At 30.6% G+C, this 24,548-nt stretch overlaps 2 protein-coding genes across 3 annotated transcripts in view; one reads left to right on the top strand and one right to left on the bottom strand.

Moving 5' to 3' along the window:
• LOC113516712 (sodium-coupled monocarboxylate transporter 1-like) overlaps positions 1 to 20,694 on the bottom strand; it is a 29,860-nt gene extending 9,166 nt beyond the window's left edge. The window contains exons 1-7 of the mRNA XM_052901864.1: positions 20,170 to 20,694; positions 13,804 to 14,016; positions 10,300 to 10,459; positions 7,870 to 7,935; positions 3,140 to 3,191; positions 2,244 to 2,311; positions 1,391 to 1,545 (exon numbers count right to left, since the gene is read on the bottom strand). Of these exons, the coding sequence (XP_052757824.1) occupies positions 1,391 to 1,545; positions 2,244 to 2,311; positions 3,140 to 3,191; positions 7,870 to 7,935; positions 10,300 to 10,459; positions 13,804 to 14,003 (701 nt within the window). The 5' untranslated portion in view covers positions 14,004 to 14,016; positions 20,170 to 20,694. The remainder of the gene's footprint in view (positions 1 to 1,390; positions 1,546 to 2,243; positions 2,312 to 3,139; positions 3,192 to 7,869; positions 7,936 to 10,299; positions 10,460 to 13,803; positions 14,017 to 20,169) is intronic.
• Positions 20,695 to 20,802: 108 nt separating this feature from the next.
• Positions 20,803 to 24,493, top strand: LOC113517096 (uncharacterized). Of its 2 annotated transcripts, XM_026901655.3 has the most exons (9): positions 20,803 to 21,248; positions 21,628 to 22,016; positions 22,091 to 22,307; positions 22,403 to 22,548; positions 22,655 to 22,846; positions 23,222 to 23,399; positions 23,581 to 23,798; positions 24,054 to 24,251; positions 24,323 to 24,493. In XM_026901655.3, the coding sequence occupies exons 1-9, from the start codon at positions 21,143 to 21,145 to the stop codon at positions 24,455 to 24,457; spliced, it is 1,779 nt and encodes a 592-aa protein (XP_026757456.2). In that variant the 5' UTR covers positions 20,803 to 21,142; the 3' UTR covers positions 24,458 to 24,493. The 2 variants fall into 2 exon arrangements, with proteins under 2 accessions (XP_026757456.2, XP_031763832.2); XM_031907972.2 differs by lacking the exon at positions 22,655 to 22,846.
• Positions 24,494 to 24,548: the final 55 nt, after the last annotated feature.

The raw sequence follows: 24,548 nt of genomic DNA, 5'->3' as shown, positions 1-24,548 counted from the left end.
GCTGATTACTTTGTTTGAGCCATAAATTGTTTTATTTGCTCTTCTAATACAGTTTAATTATTTCATTATCATTATATAATATTTATACGCACGAAACGTTCTGCGTGTTCCTTCACCATGCGTACGGCTAAGGAGTGGAACTCTCTTTCTTCTTATGTTTTTAATTTCTGCAGATATATCTATCTACAGTTTAAGGTAAATGTGAATAGGACGTTCGTGGGCCCGCGAGCCCCATCTTAGACCACATTATTGCTTTCCATCAGGTAAGATCTTGATCAATCGTGGGACTCTTTCAATAGTAAAAACTATTATTATTTTATATTTTCTCAATTGATAGTCAAATTTACAATTTTTTTGACTAATAGAGAACACCGTCCGTTGCTAAGTCTGCCAAATGTATATACATTTTCACTGGACATTAAAGATTAAATAACCAAAAATAAAAAAAAATACGCATTTTTCTATTCTTATTTTTTTTTAAATAATGATGATGAGTATGTAGTACTAGTCATGTTTGACTAAATTTAAACCTTAAAAAAACAAAGACCATAAAATAATACGAACAAGATCACGAGCTGTAACATGGCAACAGGTAAACAAGGTGGAGTCCTACCAAACGAGCAAATACTAATTCTTCTATTTTTCCTCCTAGAATCCTTTTGAGTAGTGTAACATGTTTACACTCTGAAGATATAATCGTATCAGAGTATTCTTTCGTTACTTGACGATATTGGCTTGAGAAGGTGTCAGGTAACCCATCAGGTCGACCTCCACGCGATCTCTCTGGAATCCATCGTAGTTAATTTTTAATGAATTCGTCACGATAGGCCAACTGATCTGCCTTTATACTTACCTATCTCATATCATTCTTTACTAGTAGCCCGCCAGCATATACCGATAGCGTAAACGGAGTTTAGTAACCCCGTCTATGTAATAAAACAATAAAATGTGTTTATTATCATTAAATAAATTTACCTTTAATTGATTAAATATATAATACACATGCTCAAATAATAAGAACGTCAGTAAATTATACTATATATATTACTATAACAGATTGAAGCGATTATTTATCAATATTATTTTATTAAAGTCCATTATGAATAGTAAATTCGCGGTGTAAATTTATATCAAATATTTAAAGAAGAAAAAAAAATGGATACATAAAACAAAAAACATGGAAACTTTTTAAAAATATTGTTTTGCACAACTACTGATATTTTTTGGATTTTTTGTCTGGTTCTCCGAGGCGTGCCGTCATTCTTTTTTACCGACCGTCTATATCTATATCTCTTATGTATTTTACATAGTAAAGTAAATACATACGATCGTACTTGGTCGAAATACCTACAGTATATATATATTAGAACGAGTAGAAATGAAGACTTACTTTGATAAATCGAGCCTTCCGGATTCATTGGCTATACTAATCACAGACTTGACTCCGCCGACGGCAAGCGTACCAGCTGAGGCTACCAATACCACGCCTATGAACATTATGCCGGTCTGTACGGAGTCTGTCCAAACAACTGCACGGAGACCTCCCTGAAGAAATTAAATAATTCATTAATAATTTCATAAACCTTATATAAATATAAACCTATAACTTATCACTACAAAATCGCATAACCGAACCTTTAAATTTGAAGTCTCCTTCGAGTTAGAAAAAATATTATACCATTTGAAAGTGTTGTGGGAGTATATTGACCTCAATAAAACGTCTACTAATTTCAGGACGAAGTAATTTTTTATGATACTTAGATTGCCAATTGTTTTAATTGTTTAACATTTTTTTGTTTGTTGTTGTCGTCAAATTTTCTATATTAAAAAATACATATATTTAAATATCTATTTAAATACATGCATTTTATTTTAATTTTTATCTAAATAACAAATTATATATATTTTGTAGCCTTTTTGTTATTGCATATACTCTATTTTATTTATAGTATTGCCAGTATAATGAAAAGCAATAGCGCTCATCTATAGACACGAGCATAAAATAACCCCATAAACATAATACCTTATACTCCCTTGCTAAAGACCCGTAAACTAAAGAGCTATCTATGATGTCAAAGATTATACTAACAATCTTACCCTTCAAACCAAATAGCAAATATATCACGCATTGTAGTTTCGTGACAGATAAGAAGGTCGCAGCTACACATGGTACATAAAATTCCTAGCAATAGACAAAACAACACATATTTGAAATAGAATAAACAATATATTATATTACTTACTAATACTGTATAAACACCGCATATTAGTACCATAGCGCCGCCCACCGCAAATACATTCAAGCCCGTCACTGTGAACAATTACTTTTTTTTAATTGTTATTGTAAATTTGTATTATAATATCCATATTATATATTATTATTATTATTTTCAGCCGTTAACTGTCCACTGCTGAACATAAGCCTTCCTCATATGGAGAGTTTTGCCAGTAGTTGTCACGCATGGCAGGATAGGCAGGCTATATTCATATTATATATTCAATACCAATATCAATAAAAACTAAATATTTATAAATAAAAATTATTTATATACAGAGCCTCATCATAAACACAGCACCAGAACAGATCAGCATTTTTATTCTTATGTTTTTTTTTAATGGGTGATAATGGAATGGTTATCCCGCCTGCGCTATTGGTATACACCGGCGGGCCACCAGTGACAGATGATAGGTGAGGATGAAGCAGGTCAGTTAGACCATCGTGACGAATTCAACAAGAATTGTTCACGATGGTTTCCAGAGGGAACCACGTGGAGGTCGACCTAATAGGGCATATTAATAACAATGGGGCTGTCAAACTCCATTGCTAACAATCCCATTCTTCCCTTTATTCTTATGTTGTATTTTATATTAATACTTAACATTAAACTTGAAACATATAATTTGTCTACAATATGCCTTTTTTGATGCACGGCAAAAAATATTTATCAATTCATATTACACAACCCACCTCATCCGAGGCTTATGAATTCAAATTAGGTAATAATAATTACAAGATGAAAGAATAGCAGATTTTTTTTTTTTATTTCTCTATGCTATTTGCATTTTAACACTCGATACACTATCTAGATGAATATATATCCATCATCATAATCATTATTAAATAAAAATAAATACTTACATTGATTAAAAGCCAACGCAGGTACATAAACCACCATTGGCAAGAATAATACCTGAAACAAATAATGGAATTAAATTCTGAAAATATTAATAAATATACGTGTATATATTTATTACGAAAGAAAACCATTAACTTCTATAAAATTAGAAGGCAGTATAAGACTGAATTATTGGTCATTCTAAGTCTAATAAAAAAATTGCATAGAGTAGTAGCAAAGGAATTAATAATAAAGGTAAAATTATCTTTATTTGTATACGGCTAGGAAACAGAATCTGCTTTTTGTGACGTCATATCAAATTGCCTGACTTCTTTAGTTTTTTTTTTTTTTTAACTTTGTATGTTAATCATAATTTAGTTGGGTTAATTACAATTATATCAGTAAGAATATATTGTATTCTTAATGATACTAGAGATGCATGTTCACGTAACGGACGAGTCATAGTCAAAGTCCATGATAATGACCAACCTTGGCTGGCAATCGAAATAAAAATAAACATTAAGGCAAGTTACTACGCTCTGCCTTCGACATAATTACTACGTACATACATCACCAGTTTTTAATAGTCATACTATAAAAAGAAAATAATATTATACTTCAACAAGTACTCTCGGCCGCCCTAGACAAGGTACAAACAAATGTATCGATAAAATCGCATCAGAGATGGAACAAGATAGCGTACATCGCCATCTCATTCTATATCATAAATAGGCAGGGGTAATATCCGTATCGCTCCCATGTCTATATATTGGGTTTTCTGAAAATTGATGGCGGAAAATGGTCATCACCCATTTCGATATCACCTATATCTGTAGGATATCTCTATTCGTTTCATTTAAATATTATATATTGGACAACCGATATTTAACATCCTACTACCATTCACTTTAGTACTATTTTCCTGTGTTCTCTCTTCGTTTTCCTTCGTAATTTTTTTTCTGTTGTATGTGTGTTGTTAAGTATGTGTATGTTATGTATATATTTAATTGTGTATATATTATATATGTATGTGTATGTATGTATGTATATATGTTTGTATATGATAATATTTATATAATAGTGCGCCACCTACCCTATGTCTTTTTCTCAACGTCCTCTACCCAAAGGTTGTCTGGAAGAGATTGCTTAGCGATAAGGCCGCCTTTTGTATCACTTCTCATTAATATTTACTGTATTTGTTATTTCTCTTTTTACTTGGTGCAATAAAGTGTAAATAAATAAAAAATAAAAAACATATCTTTTTTCGGTCTATATAGATATTGTAACTACAATATATGGATATTGCTGTATATTACCCATTCCTGCTCATGTACTTGATTGCGATAACGATTCATCAGTACATTCGTTTATACTTTGTCTGCGTGGCCAGGTGTCCTGCCACAATACTATATAACAGACAGCGTGTACCCTTGGCTGCCTATAACTAACCTTTTCATCCTCACCTATAATATGATTATTAGGTTGTTAGTAATGGATTCTATCAGCCCCATTGCTAGCAATATACTATAACAACAGGTTTTTTTATGGATGAAAATGGCATGGTAACCCGCCCTATTGATATACGCTGACGAGGCACTAATGAGAAATTATAGGTATGGACAAAAGCAGGTCAGTTGTTGTCCGTTGTGACAAATTTCACAAGAATTTACTACGATGGTTTCCAGGGGGTGGGGCACGTGAGGGTCGACCTATTAAGGTATATTGCTAGCAATGGGACTGTTAGACCCTATTACTAAAAATCCCTTTCCCCCAAGTGGTAACAAGTGTTATATTATTAATTACATACTTACTTTACTTATACATACGTATAGCAATAGATATAAAAAAAACTAGAATTAAGTAGATGGGTTTAAACTTAGTAAAAACAGTTATAAACAGGTTCCCAAAGTAGCTAGCTGTAAATAACACTTAAATCTGACACTATATGAAGAAGATAGAAGACTTATTAAAAGAGTCGACCGATGTAATGTTTTTGTTTGTTTTTAATAACGCATTTGGACAAAACAAAAATAATGTTTTTATAAGTTATGTTACGTGGAAGAAATCTAACAAGTGTTCCATAAATGTACCAATTGATCGCATTCGCGAACAATTGATGTTGACCGTCCACATTCAAGCGACACCAAAGTGGGCAAAGTCCACAATTGTAAGTAAAACGAACGATATACACGCTAATGAAGAATTGCTGATTTATACATAATACTAACATTGTATTAATCAACATATATAGCATTTTATTACAAGTGTAGATTATTCACATTCCAATATTTTACATGTTTAATTTTATTTAAGTAAATCAAAATTCTATATCCAATCCAAACTACATCTATAATGTATTTTCCTATTAAAACAAAAGTAATAATAAATAGACTAATGAAATATCTCTATGAACGTATAAATTATACCGATTGTTATTCTTTGGTATGCATGGAATTAACATATTATTGACCCATTTTACACACACTGTTGTTTTTGATAGATCACCATTATTCATTTGTTCAAATTCTCTTAAAGGTCATATGGTATTTAATAACATAGATACATATTATTCTCTATATAGGCCTATAAGGACCAGGTGTTTGTTTATTTCAACTACATATTTCATTATTTGTACAGTTCATTATTTGTATTGAACAGTATTTTAAACAATTGACTGACGTAACTATCTAGTACTTTAGAATGTTTAATGTTTAAGATGTCATATTTAATTTAATAAATTTATTTATTTATTTATTTAATAAGGTTCACATACAACTTTTACATTTTACATGCAACTTAATAACACAAAAAATAATTTTGCCTAATGTAAAAGTCTTTTATAGGCGAACACCACATGCACTATTATAATATTTAATAAATCATTAACAATGACAATAAGATTATCTGAATAATAAGTAGATTAAGAACTTATGTCTAAGATTTTCCTTATGTTTAAGATTGTCAAGATAAATAGAAAATATTAGTCCTATTAGCTAATTAACATAGTATTGCGGTTTGCTATACAATTCGCAAAATTTTGTTCAGCTATTTACAAACGATGGGATTTGTCATAATAATCGAAAGAGTCAATCGGTAGGGTCAATCTCTCTGAATACTTTCAAATATAAACTACTGTAAATAGTATTGTTATAATTAAACTTTCTATTTTTAACTAAATTGTAACGTGCATGAAAGCTCAGCTAAGTGATATAACCAGAAGGAGCCTTTGTACAAAAGTCTTTTTCTTGGGCACCTCTGTCCCATCCGTGTAGAAGTTGTGTTTGCGTGTGCGTGTCTGTGTTTCGGTTTGAAGAGTGGGATAAGGTAGTAAATTTACAGGATACAGAGAAGTAATACCTGAGTCCTCAGGAATGGCAACGCATGGGAGGTATCATGGTCGAAACAGTATACTGTTATGTCCATGGTACTTCTCACGTCTATAGGCAACAGTTACCAGTTTCCGTCAGGTATGCCATCAGCTTATCTGCCACTCTAAGTTGCATAAAAAAAAAAATATCAAAACTGTAATTCATTAAAATTGTCTCAACAACAAATTATAATTTCAATTTATATTAGACGTAGTATTAAATCTGATGAGATGTAGACATTGTTTACAATGTATATAAGATAAAAATATTATATCTTTATTAGGCAGGTCATTAGACAGCGCGATATAATAAAATAATTAACGTATAAAGCACAAGGCCCATATATTGTTGCATATTTCTTGCTACACAATACATTTTACAAACTATAGTTAGTTTCTATAATTAGTCAAATTTATTATTAAGTACCTACTTAGAAATTCACTAATTAAAAAATACTGAATTACTAATTGACTAACGCGTAATATAACACAAAAATATACGACATTTGTAAATTCTTTAATGTTTTATTTTTTACAGTTTTTGGTAATAAAAAAGCCGTTAACAAACAGCTAGTTAGTACTTACAAAAAATATCCTATCTAATCTATTACTGGACAATAAAAACTATTGGATTTAAGGGCATAAAATTTGATATTAGATTCTTTTACACGATCTATTATATCGCTCTATAATTTTTTACTACAAGACTTTATCCGTACATTTCTGTAATTTATGAAGATTTTATAAGGCCACAGGCAATCGCGGAAAAAATCGCGCAAAGGTTTTCAGCGTATGAATTAAAAACCGCAAGAGGAAAAAACCAAGCATTAAAAATCCACAGTTTGTGTTTACTCTAATATCATAGAATCTTATAATCGAACATCTTTGTTATTTTTATAAATACCCACGCCAAAGATATCACGAGCTCTATAGTTACTTCTAAATAGAATCTAGCACTCTTCATTATTGTCATTTAACTACTTATTTAATATGCACCATTGAACATAGGTCGCCCCTACATTGTCTTAAAATCCTAAATCCTCCCTTTTCAGAAAATCATAATGTAATGAGAAAAATCAAACTTACAAAAATTTATAATTATTTTTAAGTATAATTTTTATAATTAACATAAACAACGAAATCAATGTTACAGATTTAATTAACTAATAATATTATATAATTTATCTGTTTTATTAAATATTTTCCCCAATTTTCGAAGTAAGTACATATAAAAATTAGTTTCACTGTCATGCGCTGCAAATAGTAATAATACAATATATATAAAAAAAATAAAACCTTTGAAATGAATTTAATAAATACTAGTATGATTAAAATTTTAATTGAAAGCAATGTCATGCAAGGTAAGATAGTTTGAGTGTCACTCACCTCGTCCAATAGGAAAAGTACCGATGCCACAGCTCGAACATGGCGGTTGAATCTTAACTCTAAATACTGTGGACAAAAAATAATATTGTCAACAATCATATTTACGAGTATATACTCTCATATGGTCCCATTTAATAGAAAATGGTAGCCGTCGTCTATAAACATAAACAGCATTATAGATATAACAGAATACATTGCGATGCTCACTTTACCCAAATATAGAGAATTACTTATTTCTGACACTACCAGATTAATAGACGATAATAATTTAGTTGCTTAAAAATTAATGTATAAAATCTTTTTTATGGATTTTGTCTTTGGTTATCGATCAACGTAATTTTTAGTGTTCCGTACCAGAAACATAAAAAGGAACTTAGAGTATAACTCCGTAAATTTCATTTTCTAATAGATAGTATTGATATGGAATAGAATTATTTTTCTAGTTTACTGATCGATGGCGGAAAATCAAAACATCGTAACGTTTTATCGATACGACTTAATTTAAATTTTTAATTGCAATTCCAGTAACGAAACACCGCTTAAAAAACTGTCTCTTATGTGAGTTCCAATACGCTCGGCCAAATTTGAAACATCTCACCACGGCAACAATAAACGACAAATGTTTATAAAGACGATTAAAATTATAATCATATTACACTTACTAAGATTTCACGATTTATCAACATGATAAAGTCACTATGTTCTTTGCTTCCTATTATACATATGTTCATATCACTTTTTTTTATTATTGATATTATAAATATGGAAGTTTATAAAAATGTTTATTGCTCAGTCACGTGTAGATTTGATTGAAGCATAATAGATAAAAAATTATGTATGAACCTGACCATGAAAGTTTAATCAATAACAATAAAAAAATATGAACTCTCAATAGATGTCGAGTCAAATATTGTTGCTAGACTTGTGTCATTAGGTAGTCTCCCAGTCGCAGAGAAAAAAGAACAAGCCTAGTGACGTAACAAACGCAATGAAACACGACTGGCCTTTTTATACTAGTATAATCCCCATATTATTGTGTGAATACGTTTTATCTTATGGATCCTATTGATCAAGTAAAAATCATCCACCCGTTTAGATGGCACAAGGAAAAAAGTGTTAAAAAGTGAAGACTTTGTACAAAAGTCGATTGCTTGGGTACTTCTGTCCCATTCGTGTTTTAACCGTGAAGCAGTTGTGTTTGCATGGCTGTGTTTCGGTTTGAAGGGTGGGATACGACGTGAATTTACTGGGTACAGAGGAATAACATCTGAGTCCTCAGGAATGGCAACGCATGGGGGGTATCATGGGCGTACCAGTATACTCTGTTATGTCCATGGTACTGTTCATGTCTATAGGCAGCGGTTACCACTTTCCATCGGGTGGGACGTCAGCTTATTTGCCATTCTAAGTTGTATAAAAAAAAGTAACACAATAAAATAATTTTAATTTGTCTTACAGAAAAAACGTATTCATTTTAATGTGACATCCATAATTGTTATATATATTCTATTTGTATATACGTACTGATTGTACTTTGATACAATGAAATAAGATAATAAAGAACAGTGCAATACCTATCTACTTAAATGATGAGCATGCAAAAGAAATCTCGACGTGATTTTACTGTGGACTTCGTTCTCAAGGTTGGCTAGATACTCAGTACCTTTGATAAATAATCTAAATGTAGAAAAACATGATGTAATAAATCATTCATACGTTAAGTAACAAATCTATCGCGTATTTAAATGTAATCAAGCAAAAATAATCGCGCACAAATTAAATTACGTAACTTGACAGTTTTGTGTACGAAACCTTTTGAATATTTTTTAGGGTTCCCTACCTCAAAAGGAAAAATGGAACCGTTATAAGATCACTCGCGTGTCAATCTGTCCATCTGTCTGTCACAGCCAACTTGCTTCGAAATTAATGGAATTAATAAGTTGAAATTTAGTACACGCATGTAAGAGTGTGACCCAAAAACGGACGTATGATATATAAAAACCGACTTTTGGGGAGATAAACTAGAAAATTATAAAAAAAAAAAAAACAAATTATATCGTGTGACACTTCAAATAAAAGAGCTTGTTGTAAGAGTCACAAATATTTTTTATTACACATGCGCGTTATATATTCTTACTCCATTACCATAGGAAGATTGAAATTTAAAGATATTTTTTAATTGTTTTGCTTTGCATCTTTCAGTATAAATGTTTGCTTACATAATTATGTTTAGTTTGAAGGGTGACATAAAGAAGTGAAATTACTCAGTCAACCTCTAAGCCCTAAAAAGGTGCAATTTGCTAGTATACTGTACTGTATGAGTTTCCCAATGTATTTTGTGATGTCTATAACGCCTGTGTCGTCTGCAAACGTTAGTTACTACTTTCCATTAAGTGGTCCATCATCTTTTAGCCGTTCCAAGCTTCTTACCTCATATGAGGAGGACAGCCTCAGGGTGCAGAATACTGGTAAATATACTGTGGCGACCACAATACAGCTAAGCGTCACCCCTACCACTACAAGCCAGTACTGTGTACCGTAGTTGTAGATTTCAGCCGGTGTTCCCAAAATTGTCACTCCTGATACGTACCTGTTGAAAATAAATTCTTTATTAACATTGTAACAAAAATGAATAATATAACAATATTATAACAACAGTAATTATATAACAATACTTAAAATCTTTTTTAAAACTTAAAAATAATAATCTCTAAATTTTGAAGGTTTTTTCACCAATATCATTATATTTTTGATACTGTTTATATGCATGTATAGACTACAGTTACATTACGATGAGCTAACTGATCTGCTTTTTTTATTCTCAACTATCATCCCTCAATGGAGCCCCGCTAGGGTATACCGTTAGCGCAGGCGCGGTTACCATTCCATTATCATCCATTAAAAAAATATATGAATACTTGCACTTAATTACAAACAAGTACTTATAATTATTCACTAATAGTGGTACAACAATAAAAAATAGTAAATAGTTTGACTTCGTTACAATATATAATTCGTAGATTAAGTACCGGCGGGTCTTAAATTATATAGATAGATCAGCGTGTGTCAAAAACATGTCAATATTTAGTCAGCTAAATCGACATTTGGCTGACTCTATTTGACATTTAACACACATTTTTTTTTTAAATGAGCAATTTTTTCAGTGTAGCAAATGTTGCAAAATTGGATTAAATATTACTCATGTAAGGTCGATTTTTAAAATTTAAATTGGAAACTATTCTTTCTAATATAACATAAATATGCATAATTACGTATTGCTCTTTTTTATACAAATCGTCATATGGAATATTATTTCAGCCGTTAACTGTCCACTACTAGACATAAGCCTTCCCCATAATGTGAGTTTTGCCAGTAGTTGCCACGCTTGGCAGGCGGGTTAGCAAGCGCAGTTAGACCTTTGAGATTGTTTTAAGAGGGACGCTGTTGGCCATCCCTCGCCCTCCCTTAGTCGCCTCTTACGACATCCACAGGAACGGAAGGGGTGGCCCATTCTATGCTGGGATCACACGGCATCACATGGATAATTATATTTAATAAGTACATAATTAGCTATAAACTTACTAATATTTAACTGCCATAATTTACTACAATGGTTTCGTGAAATAAGGTCTACTAGCTTGATAAATTGACATACTATTAACATAAAAAATGTCTAATTATTTACATTGTCATTTACATTTATAGTTAAAATAAAATAAAACTGAATTAACAATTACATATTATCTACATTATTAGTAAGACAAATTCAATTAACAAATTTTACAAGGCTGTTTCAATAATGGTAATTTAGAAACATCTTTATTTGCTTTACACGTAGGTATACAGCCTATTTATCACCTAGTATAATATTATATTATCTGTGACATCACGATGTTAAATTTTGTGGATCTCCTTATGTATTATGTGATTGTATTATACATGTGAAAGTTTAAAAAGATATTTTGATATTTGTTAACTACTTAATATGTGTATTACAATTAGTTTCACAATGTATTTAATATATTTTAATCAAAAGCAACACTGTTACATTTCCCCTTTTTTTAAAATGCATTGAAATCATAGTAGGTATGTAACTATTTAATAATGACATTTTAATACAGATAATTAATTATAAAATAATCATCTTATAGTAAATAACTATCTTATCTCTCATCCAATTCAATCGATTGTCTTTGTCTCTCCCGCAATGGACTTGGCGTGAAGATATTTATCTTCACGCCAAGATAAAATTAATCTCCCAAATAGGGACTCATATATTGAAGTCAAAAAATGTCTTAAAAAATTTCGAATTTCATTTCTTAAACTTTTTTAGAATTACCCAACCTAAATAGGTAGAGGAAAAGGAATTGTTAGTGATGCGGTCTAACAGCTTCATTGCTAGAAATACACCCTGTTAGGTCAACCTCCACGCGGCTCCCACTGGTTAATTAACCATCATGGTTAATTCTTGCAGAATTCGTGTCGAATGGGCCAACTGATCTGCTTTTATCCTTATCTATCAACCCACACTTATATATATATACACGTGCTCCGCCAGCGCACCACCAATAGCCATACGCTATACACCAATAGCGCAGGCGAGGTTACCATTTCACCATAATCCGAAAAAAAATCCTAAATAGTTCTTAATAGAAAAATTTCCAATTCAATTCCATGAGTCTAAATTCCAAATAACTATCAGACCTAAATTTTAATGGTATGTAAATGGCACCTTATTTTTATACCTGCCTGCAGATACCAAGTTCATTGACCTAAAGATATAACCAATTAAATGCGAATTAAACGGTTGCCAAATGAAACTTATTTATGCTCTACGTCATGAGTCTTGCCTTCAGTAATTACATTTTTATTCACAAATCCGTCAATAAAATGAGTTAATTTATAATTAGAATGATGAATTTGTAAAATCCCTATTCGACACAAAATTTGCCTAGTAACTAAATAAAAAAATCCGGTATAAAAATAACCTTGTAAATTATTAATTGCAAAATAGTATAACTAAATCAATAAACACATTCTATAGAATATGCTTAGCGCAGATGCCGTGGCGATTAATAGTATGTCTATTAATCGCAATGGCATCTGCAGTTTGCACGTTGGCAACAAAAAAGTAAATACCTAAGTATGTAATAATAAACAAAAAATGTTTAAGTCATTGCCAATGGATTGAATATATATATACTGACTATATGCTGATGGTCCACTTAATGGAAAGTGGTTATCGTCGTCCACGACCACATGTAAATCGAAGAAGTTCGCTAAATTGTTACCAGTCTTTTCAAAAACATGTAAACGCATTTTTTGGAAGAACTCACATAGTAGCATCCTTAGGAGCTTAGTGCACAATACATGTATGCGAAGGAAAAACAAGCGTGATATATACACAGAAATTATATTTCACGCACAAAAAAATGTGAATGAACTTCAGAACTTTAGCAAGTGGTACGGTGATAGAACAGTGATGATAACCCTAAATCATGTAACCAGAACGCTATATACGATTGTAAATAGTAGTAAACTGAAAAAGCAACATGTCTTGTCAAGCCCAGTAAACCGATACCGTTTTTTCTTGTTAACGTCGGTATAATAATTTCGTAGCAAAATCAAAACTGTGTATTAAATATTTTCGAAAATATAATTTATGAGTATACAATTTTGAATTAAAAACGAAAGTTTTCTGTGTGTGTATTTGCTTATTTGTTAGCATTCCACGAAAAACAACTAAACTGACTGTAATAATTTTTTTTTACTATATATTGAGCTAAATCTATATCAACATATAAGCTATAAAAAATTAAAAAAATTGCTCCCTAATACTGTTAGTGTACTGATATAGTACTGATACCTGGTACTGATATTACCTATCTTATTATGTACAAATGGCATACAACAAAAAAATAAAGATTTACTTACGAGGCTATAAGTGACATTGCAACAGGAAATGTGGACATCGCTCGTCCTCCGAGCAGATAATCTTTGATGTCCACCACGGCTTTAGCTCGTGAGCCGACGGCGCTGTACCACATCCCACCAGCGCAGGACGCAACGCACAAAACCCCGAAAGCCACATAGTCTCCTACCCCGAATCCGCCTTCTTCCATTGTGAATGTCATCTTGAATAATTAACTGCAACAACAATAATTGTATCTTAATATTTAAAAAAAAATTCAGTATGCAAATATTTGTTACAATAATAGAAGCATGACACATCACACACACAAATACATTGGTCATCAATAATGGAAAATTATAAGAAATGTGAAGGGCGCCACAATGTGCATTATGGTGTTCATACTAGTCATATGTATATATATGTGAGACTACAAGGGAGTTTTTCAAAAAAGGGATAAAGAGGTTTCCTCCCTGGTATTACAGGCGTTCATGGGCTCCAATAAACGCTTACCACCAGGTGGGCCGTATGTTAATTTGCCACCCCAGTGGTAAAAAAAAGTGACGGTTATCACTTTTTATCAAGTGAGGCCGTCAACTTGTTTGTTATTTCAAATTGCAATAATATCCTGGATTACAATACAAAGAGTAGTACTTTCTAATAAAAGAATAAAACCGCCAGGTAAAACTCATATAATAAATATGAAAGTTTATAAAGATACTCGTATATAGTCAATCAAATAGATACAGATATTTGATACATAGATGAATCATATCGATCATTAAAACATATAGGTTACTTATGTCCTAATTCATAGTATCATCCTATAATATTATAATACTCTGTGACATGAGCAAATCAGTGGAATAAACTTAATACTGCACAAATACAAGTTTTTAATAAAAAAAAAAATATCGATTGACGTCAACACATGACCTAATTTGAATAATAAGTCTTTTCTTTATTACCGATGAGAGTTATAAATAAAATCTATCAAAGAGAGATTCTGTTTTGCAATCTGCGATTTGCTTTCATAATAATAAATATACAGGTAGGTGCCTAATATCACATAATAATATGCCTTTTGATGTTTACAGTACAATTCCGGTATTTGAAACTGGTTAATATAATAGACAAACGAAGATAACAATATTCCTCTAGCTAATCTTTACCCGTGACTTCGTACTCAGAATTGGGATGAGTTAATTGACTGGAGTAAAAAGTAGTCTAATGTCCTCTTCCATCCCAATTACTACATTATGTATACTAAATTTCAAGATAATTAACTAAACTGTTAAGGTATAGAGGTAATTCATAGACAGTCACTTTCACATTTATATTAATAAATACAAATAATAAAAAGTTTATGATTTTAATATTAAAAATTGGAGTGTTTTTATGTCACGATACATTTAAAGACTTAAAAAGTAATTAAACAAAGGACTAATTCGATTAAATAAAGAATCATCAAAATTGATTTATAATTAAATAAGATACTGCATATATACTTGTAAAAACTAATATAAGAAATAAGATCTATTTACTATGTTTCTCCTTTTTAAAATAAAAATCTACAATCTATTACTATAAAAAAGCAGTACATTTGCCGTGTGGTCTCGGCATAGAATGGACTACTCCTTGGCTTTTCCCGTGGGTATCGTAAGAGGCGACTAAGGCAACTTAATGGTCAAGGGATGGGCAGCAGCATCTCTCTTAAAACATCACCAAAACTCTAACTACAGGTTACCTATCTGCCTACCAAGCGTGGATCTACTGGTAAAACCCACTTATGGAAGAGACCTATGTTCAACAGTGGGCCGTTAACGGCTGATACACACGAATGAATGCATCAGTGTACATATAAGAGTCTATTTAAGTATTAGTACCGCAACGTAATTAATTATATCCTAGGAACACACCCACAGATATTAAAAACGTATTGGATCTTTGGAACAAATCCAATGGTAGACTGCATGTCATTGTACCACCCTTGTAGACGTGACTCTCGCAATTATTTTTAAAATAAAGAAATATATACATACAGTTAGGTAGAATGGTTTCAGATCCATTTAGGATTCGAAAAAATATTTAACTTTTTAAAATTATTACTTGTTACGTATTTTAAATTAATAATCGGGACTTAACACGTTGCGTTTACAGGTAAACAGTACCTATATACCCGTTTTTTTATTGCAGACGTTTCAAAAGTAACTATTACTTGTTAACTTTTTAATTATGAAAAATATTTAAATATGGGAAACATATTAGCAATAGACAAATAAACATCTAGATAGAGCGTCTCTACAAAGGCTTCGTCCATAAACAGCTCATTTTTCCATCTGAGCCAACTTGTATGACAGACTACACAGATAGATTGCGCTTAGAGACGGTCAATCAATCCAATCTATAGACTTAATATAACGTACTTACGTTCAATCTATGTTTAATAGGAATAATATACCAAATTATTATTGTTATCATTTGCAACAAAGTCTGCGACAGTCACTTGTGTTTTTACAATAAAAAATAAGCAGCTTTTTTTATGCAACTTAGAATTGCAAATAAGCTGACGGCCCATCTGATGGAAAGTGGTAACTGTCACCCTATCGTCAGAATCATTATATTAGCCGTTAACTGTCCACTATTGAACATAGACCCCATAAAGAGGGTTTTGCTAGTAGTTGCGGTCGTCTGACAGGTAGGCAACCGTAGTTAGGCTTTTTTTGGTGTTTTAATAGGGACGTTGCTTCCCATTCTTAGATCGTTAAATTAATAAAATAAGACGTGACTGGGACAGAGATACCCAAACAGATGTTTTTAGTACAAAATCTCCCTCTAGTTGTAGTAATGTAGCTGTAATTTTATAGCTTTGTTTGGGTTTTATGGGTAAGATACGGAAGTGAAATTACAGTGTACAGAAACTTTAGACTTTAATCCACTTTAGCTCTCAGAAATAGCAATACATGAGGTATATCATGAGCATCAGTGTCTATGGTGCTGTTTATGTATGGCTTGTTTGTCACCTTTGCGGTATAAATAAAAATGTATATAAGCAATGTTTACCACTTTCCATCACATGGCCTGTTAGCTTGTTTATCATTCTATTATATATACATAAAATGTAACTTCAAATACTTTGTTTTAAAAAAATATACAACTTGGCGTTGTTTTTTGATACTCAACGCTACATAAAGAGGTTATAATCTAAGATTAGAAGTTTATTTTGATTATACATACATATTCTATTAAAATTATCTGGTGGGCAGAGACCTGCAACGTCTGAGAGGCCTCAATTAGTATGGACAGTCTAAAGTCCATTAATTAACTTTTCACACGACACAAAACTAATAAGACACTGTAGTAATTAGTTTACAATTGTAAGCGCATAATAACAAGATGTTTTGTCGCTAATAGACACTGCATAGTAAATTATATGTTATACCTATACTTATAATTAATGCAGTAATATAGTTCACTAAAAGAAATCTATTTGTGAAATAATCATTATGCTCATATGCGTCTTATAATTTTTGTATTTTTTAACATTTACTAATTTGTCTTAAATATTTTGTAATAAGTAAAATAGAGCATTATTATATTATTTTATGAAAAAGAGTTCATTACACACTAATTCAAAATGTAGACTCGCACTTACTTTCTTCAAGGTCAAAAGCTTGTATTATATTCAAGGTCACTACAAAAAAAAACATGTTTCAATACCATCATTACCCCACTACTCTACTCTTTTAATGGTTAATGATTTAATAATTAAAATTTTTATTTATTACTCCAACAGATTTATCAAAGGATTAATAATAAAATGGCCATTTGAATTCGATCTACTTAAAATATACAACAATACAGTAATTTTTAACAATGTTGAAAACCGGTCGAATATAGTATAGAACTTACATCTTATAAAATATGGAACTTACTCGCCGAGAATTTCGTCTATCTTTAAAAAAAGTTTTGTACCCTTTATAAAAATATTTGAATTTGTTATACACTCGCCTTTACTTAAAAAATACACCGAAATAGCAAGAAAAATAAAAATAATTATCCATCATAAAATGAACGTATTGAAAACTCGTAATTACCGTAGCATATAAAATTCTATCGGTACCTAAGTAAAACTTTTTAAATAAAAAATGCATAGTAAAAACATACCAACATACCAAAAACAAACAAACCCTGTAAAAATATAACATTGCGATCATAATTTTAACAAACCCCATCTATTGGCTAAATATAGTACTAAAAATGTATTGAAAAATTAAATATATGTAATTAATAAAATATGATGCAAAATTATGTCTTAATTGCGTTTTTTTTATATGAAATACACACCTAATAATAATTATTATTGTTATTTAAATTAGTAATTCTATATTTAAGCCGTAAATGTGGCTAAAAACCCGATTGCAAAATTAAGTTTGTTTTGGAGATTTATTTATAATTTCTCAAAAAACTACTACTAGTAAATATATTGTTTTATTTTTCCTGTAATATTCACATAAAACTGGATATTTAGGTATCAAAATTACGGATAAAAATAAACATTATATATAAGTGCGAATACATATTTAAAAATAGGCGGTAAACACTGACAATAAAATACACTATGTATTTTTATTTATTTTGAATCTCGATAGTTTTCTTGTACATTACGCGTATCTACGTATGGAAATGATATATTTTATTACCTCTTATCATCTAAAAGGTTCGATAAATTGTGATCTTACAGTTTGTATATTTATTATTCTAGCACGCTCTAAACTCGGGACAGAAGTATATATTTAATACATAGATAAATTACAAAATTGCAACCGGATTTTAAGCAACATCCAAAAAAAAGGTTTTCGGTTCACATACACATTTTAAGTTACGCTATTTCTTCGCCAATAATAATGATAATACTTTTTGGCAATCAATACCGTTTACTCTCGTGATGGTATATTCATTTTGTCCCAATTATACAAAACAACAAGTTTTTCGTTATACTGCAAAATCTTGTGTACACGATTTGGCATTCTAAATTCGATATATTTCATGAATATACGAACTATCTCATAAATCAATGATGAGATTTATTCATTTTCAAATAAAAATATTGGGAGAGGAAATTGGGCAGATTTGAAACATTTATCCTACTACTAAATACTTCTGAAATAGTTTTCTTTTTTTTTATTTGAATGTATCAATGACACTGTTTAATTTTTGCATTTTACTTCCCTTTTCATGTGAAATTCCGTTATTTTATTCTTCTCGCCCTTCAGTTCGTAACTCTGATTTCCGCCTTCCCTTTAGAACTTAATTATTTCCTATATTCAATCTAACACAACGGACTCGCACAAACTCGGCCGGCTGCAGATTGTGCTTTACTCTTTTATTATGAGCACTCCAAGCTTAATTATTAATTAGGTACTTTTTCATAATAATCAGATATTGTAAAAATAATCAGACATATAGGTACATTTTAACAGCATCCTTTAACGGCATCGAGTTTCGGAAATTTAAATACTTATTTATATCTTTTTATTGATAGCTATTCTTGGTCATTCTAATTTGTAATGACCATTTTAAAACCCAACTGAACACCAAATTCAGTTATCTCGTATCATTTCATTGGTCATCATCGTACTTATGTTGCAAAAATTGATGTGAACACCCGATCAAAAACCACCTGGATTAATTCATTCAAAATTTTAATATACTACTAGACTTCGATATTTTTAAAATCTAATAAATATAACTTCCGGAATCATTCTTCTTTTATTAATCCTATTAGTTTCGAGCAGATTTCCTTCAACTTTTACTTTTTAAATACTTTTATTTTACTGTTTCTCATCGCGGGGTCCATATTTTGTAGTAGAAACCCTATTTGTAATTTAATTAATAAAAATAACGGTACATTTTTAAATATTACTCCAGCATATATATGAAACTAAATCTCTAATCTCTTGCAAGAGCTTTTCACAATTAATTGTCCATCAACATTTAATATACCTAAGTACCTATTAGATAAAATTTACTATACGAAAGAGAAAATTTAGAATACATAGCATTTAGATTGGCTAATTAACAATCTCCCTAAAAGTTCTATCCTTACTCTATGCAAAATATATCAGATTTTTGTTTCAATTGAATTCCTAAGGGATCCCTTAGGGATTCAATTGAAACATATAAAAAATATAAATACAACAATAGGAGATTATTATCTATGTCAATATAAGCTCAAATTTACACAATAGTAATATTTTCGTTCCTATTAAAAAAAAAAAACTATATAATAATTTTATAATAAGTTAATAATAAAAAGTGACTTATATGAATTTATATTAGAACTTTTTTTTTATATTTATTGAACAATGAAACATAACATTACCTACCTTTAATTGTATAAATTCTTCGAATTGCTTAATACGGAAGAATATCGATCGCACACACTATGGTGTGTTGCCAATCATACAAGGGCATAGGCAGGTTGGTGCACTGGCGACGTCACCTATACTGCACAGCCACATTACTAAGTTACTTTCACCGTTTCACCACGACCACTCGCAATACACTGGCTCAACAGTGATACGAATACAATTCACTGTTCTTCATAAAAGTACACTCTGATAACTCAAAACTCCCGCGCAATCACGGCCCATGTGAAAATTGAAATACACATAGCTATAGATCCATATGATTCTATGAGGATAGCACTCGCAATTTTTAATTTATAAATAGCAAGTGATACAGGTCACACGATAATGTTTTCCAAACCTATGAATGATACATTTGCTTTACAATCATGCCGATTCAATAGTTTTGCCAATAATACATTTCAGTGACGTGCAGATTGGCAAGTATCAGTCACAAATAAACTTCCAATTCTCACAGTTCACAGATTGCGAATGCGATATAAAAGCAAAGCACATGTTCTAGACGTCACAATAAACAATAGTAACGTAGCGACATCTAGTGATAATAATAACATCATTTATATTAGACTGTTTTATCGTATGTCGCATGTAAGAAAAGGAAATAAAATATAGAAATGAAATATTTCCATTAATTTTTTATAGTTTTCATTTTTTTTTAAGTAGTGCTGCTGTAATTAGAACTACTTTAGTAGGGATATCAAAACCTTAACATCACAATGTGTTTTATTACAGCTACTTGATTAGTGACAATATCTGTCTTTACTATACGTAATGACTTTAAATGTAATGACAATATGAAGTAAATATTTCATACAGTGAGCCAAATGTTTTTTTATAAGATCATTATCCTGAACTAGTTTTCACAGAAGTCTAAAAAATCAGCATTGCCATATAAAAGTTATAGAAGTATACTAATATAAACGTATATATTATGCCTCCTAAACACAAGGAAATGGCTAAGAAAGCCATTCTTCAAGTTAATCGACCAGCAATTAGTGATTCGACTCTTTTATATGTTCCTAGTAATGCAATAGAAGGTACAGTTATATATAGTTACGATGTAAAACAATACAAAAATTCTGCATATTATTGTATCTCCAAAATCCATAATAAAGAAAAGACGTAGGATATTTAAGAATGTAAATAAGAAAGTAAAGGTATAGGTATATTGAATATTATAAATAATCTATTGATTATTACATATATTCCTAAACAGCTGTTCCTGATGTTATTTAAGTCTATAGGCGACTAGACATTCTGTCAGGCGGGTCGTCTGCTTGTCTGCCATTCTAGTTGCATAAAAAATCATATCTAAATAGATATGATTTTTTATGATACAAATCTAAAATGCCTCAACTATAACAGATATAAATTTATATAAACCTGAATATATTATCATTATAAATTATACGGCAGGTTACCAAGAGCGTATTGAAACAGGAATAGATTGGACTCTCGTTGAATTAGCAGCACGTCATCATAGACAGTTGTGTCTTAGAGGAAATATTACCAAAGTTACATTTACTGAAGCGCTGCAAAATAAAATAAATAAAAGTATACTTAAAGCATTTTTAAACGAGCAGTCTAATCTTAGTCTCGAGGAACAATGGGAACTTTTGTTACCTATTACTTTATGGGATAACGAGAAATTTGCGAATGAAGAGAGTAAAATTTGTTTTCGTAGCTATAACAACATAACAGATGATATGGTGAAATTAATCAAAAGAGCCGTACAACTTGGTGATAGAAAAGTTTTAAGACAAGAGTTAAAATTAGTTCCGGTATTGCGACTAAATGACGCCCAGGTAACATTACTTTAACTTCAACTTATTTCATTGTTTACTTGATCTCATATTTAACATTTTTCTTTTATTAATAGCTGACGGAATTAGACAGTGGTTTATTAGAATTTCAAAAACTTGTTACTCTAAATTTATGTGGAAATTTCCTTAATGATTTCGACTCGAGCTGTATTCCACGTGGAGTAAAAATTTTAGAACTACAAGCGAATTGTATTAGGAACATTAAAACATTTTCAGAATACCTGCCTTCCAATTTATCATACCTAGGCCTAGCAAGAAATTTACTAAACGATGGTATGTATTTATATATAAAAAATAACTTTAATGAATTTTTTAATCATCAAATTAAACTCAAAATTTATTCTAATTAATTTTCGTTTATATTATAGATAATATCGAAAGTCTTTTAAGTATACCAAACATCACTGTACTAGATTTATCTGATAATGACATCTACAATCTTGAAGAAATATTAAATATACTAGTAAGGTTGCCAAATCTCTCTGCTCTATTTCTTGCTGGAAATCCATGCTCGGTACGTGATAACACATTATACTAATCATACTAGGTATGGATCTCTAGATGGCGCTGTCTAATCTTTTAAATATCAAAAGTAATTTTATTCTAATACTTAAATCTAGGTCTGTTCTGGATACGCTCGTACAACATTAACAAGACTGCCTCGTTTGAAATGGCTAGATTCTCGAGAAATTCTCTTGACCAATAGACCTATAGATCCTTTTGAGCCACATCCTAATGATTTACGTTCAACATATTTTAACTTCACCATTTTCCGAATTATGTCTGCTCCTCAACCACCAAAACCAGAAAAGGTATTCATTCCAGCATTTTAACCTATTTATATATACCTTATTGTTATATAAAAACTTGTAACTACAATTTTAAGGTTTCTACATTGAACTGATATTAATATTGTATACATGCCCTAAACACAAATATGTAGATTTGAAAAATTTTCTGCCCTAATTAGCCTGATAATTTTTTTATTGTCCACTTTCATGCAGATTTTTAACCCCTGTTTAATCTATTACGCTAAATAATTCTATTTATTTACCTACTACGTTATTATGGTAAGTCCCATAAAAAAATTCAGGTCTCTAGACATACAAGTTTAAATAGTATATAGGTATATCCGCTGTCAATAAAAATAATATATTAATGATACTTAGACCACATTAATTTTGTAGGGAGCAATAACGACGTTTCACGTGGAGTTAGAATTACCGCTACTGGACACAACACGAAGAAATTTTCTTATGTTTCGACAAAATGAGTCTCTTATAGAGAGATTACCACTACCAGAAGATGAAGAGTGGCCTGTTTCCAATACTACATCAAAGGTCATTGACAGCAAAATAGCCATTGGTAAGTAAGAAATAAACAGTTATTTATCCTGGAATTCATTTAATATATTTAAATTATAAACTGTCGCCACGCAAATATATGCAAGCAAGTATAATTTATATAAATTAGCTATACGCACTTCTTTTAGACATAAATAATTTTTGACATTTAAATACCTTTAATGTTTTCATGTACTAACCAGACTCTGAAGCATCGGCTCATGATTCAGATATATATAAATGTTTAACAACTAAAAATTCTCGAGAAATTTATCATTTTACAACATTTGAGAGCAACAGAATTCAGTGGAATAAAGTAATGAACTTTCAAGAGCCAGCAGTCAGAATATTCTGTCCAGATCTCTTTGCCTTGAGAAATACATTTCGAACAGTCGTGACAATCAGATTAATTTATTCTATGGTATGTACGAAATGTCCAAAAATAGTTTCAGTAAAACTGAACGAAATTCTCCATAGATGAAGTCTCAAAATAATTTTTGAACTTTGCATACAAGCAACGCGGTTAGGTGATGAATTTAATATGAAAGGTTACAAAATATTTTCCGATTAAGAACGTGCTTTTTAAAGCAAATTGTTCATACTAAATTTTATTTTGATTTATCCATTACGATTAATCCTATATAACTATTTCTTAACATTTTCTTTTTTTTTTTAGACCATGACAAGTAAGCAAAATAAACCAGAAAAGAAAAGCGCTCATTCTCTAAAACAAGCAGTAGAACAGAGAGTAACTTTGGCTACAATTAAATGTTCCCTTAGACGTCCAGATTGGAGCCAAAATTCTCAACACTTTCATTGGGATAATTCTCTTGGCACCAACGAGGCTATACACTGGGGAGAAGGAGATCTTTCAGTAAGAAGTTTTAATAGCAATCTTACGCAATTCTTTTTGTATAACTTTTTTTTAAATGTGTTTTCACACAGGTCCTGCAATATTCTCAAGCACCAGTCAAGATAACTAAAGGCAAAACTGAAACAGATGTTGGATCATTAAAACAACAAATTCCTGAAAATTTGACTTGTCATTTTGGTTTTGGAATCGACACTTTACGTATTTAGAAATTAAAATATTGAATATAATATATTTTTAAAGATAATTATTAATTTATATTTTCATACTAATGACAACTTTCATTAATATATGATAATA

Source organism: Galleria mellonella, unplaced genomic scaffold (genome assembly GCF_026898425.1).
Source record: "Galleria mellonella isolate WM207_F2 unplaced genomic scaffold, CSIRO_AGI_GalMel_v1 utg83, whole genome shotgun sequence".
Taxonomy (NCBI): domain Eukaryota; kingdom Metazoa; phylum Arthropoda; class Insecta; order Lepidoptera; family Pyralidae; genus Galleria; species Galleria mellonella.
This window is presented reverse-complemented; position numbering and strand designations above follow the sequence as displayed.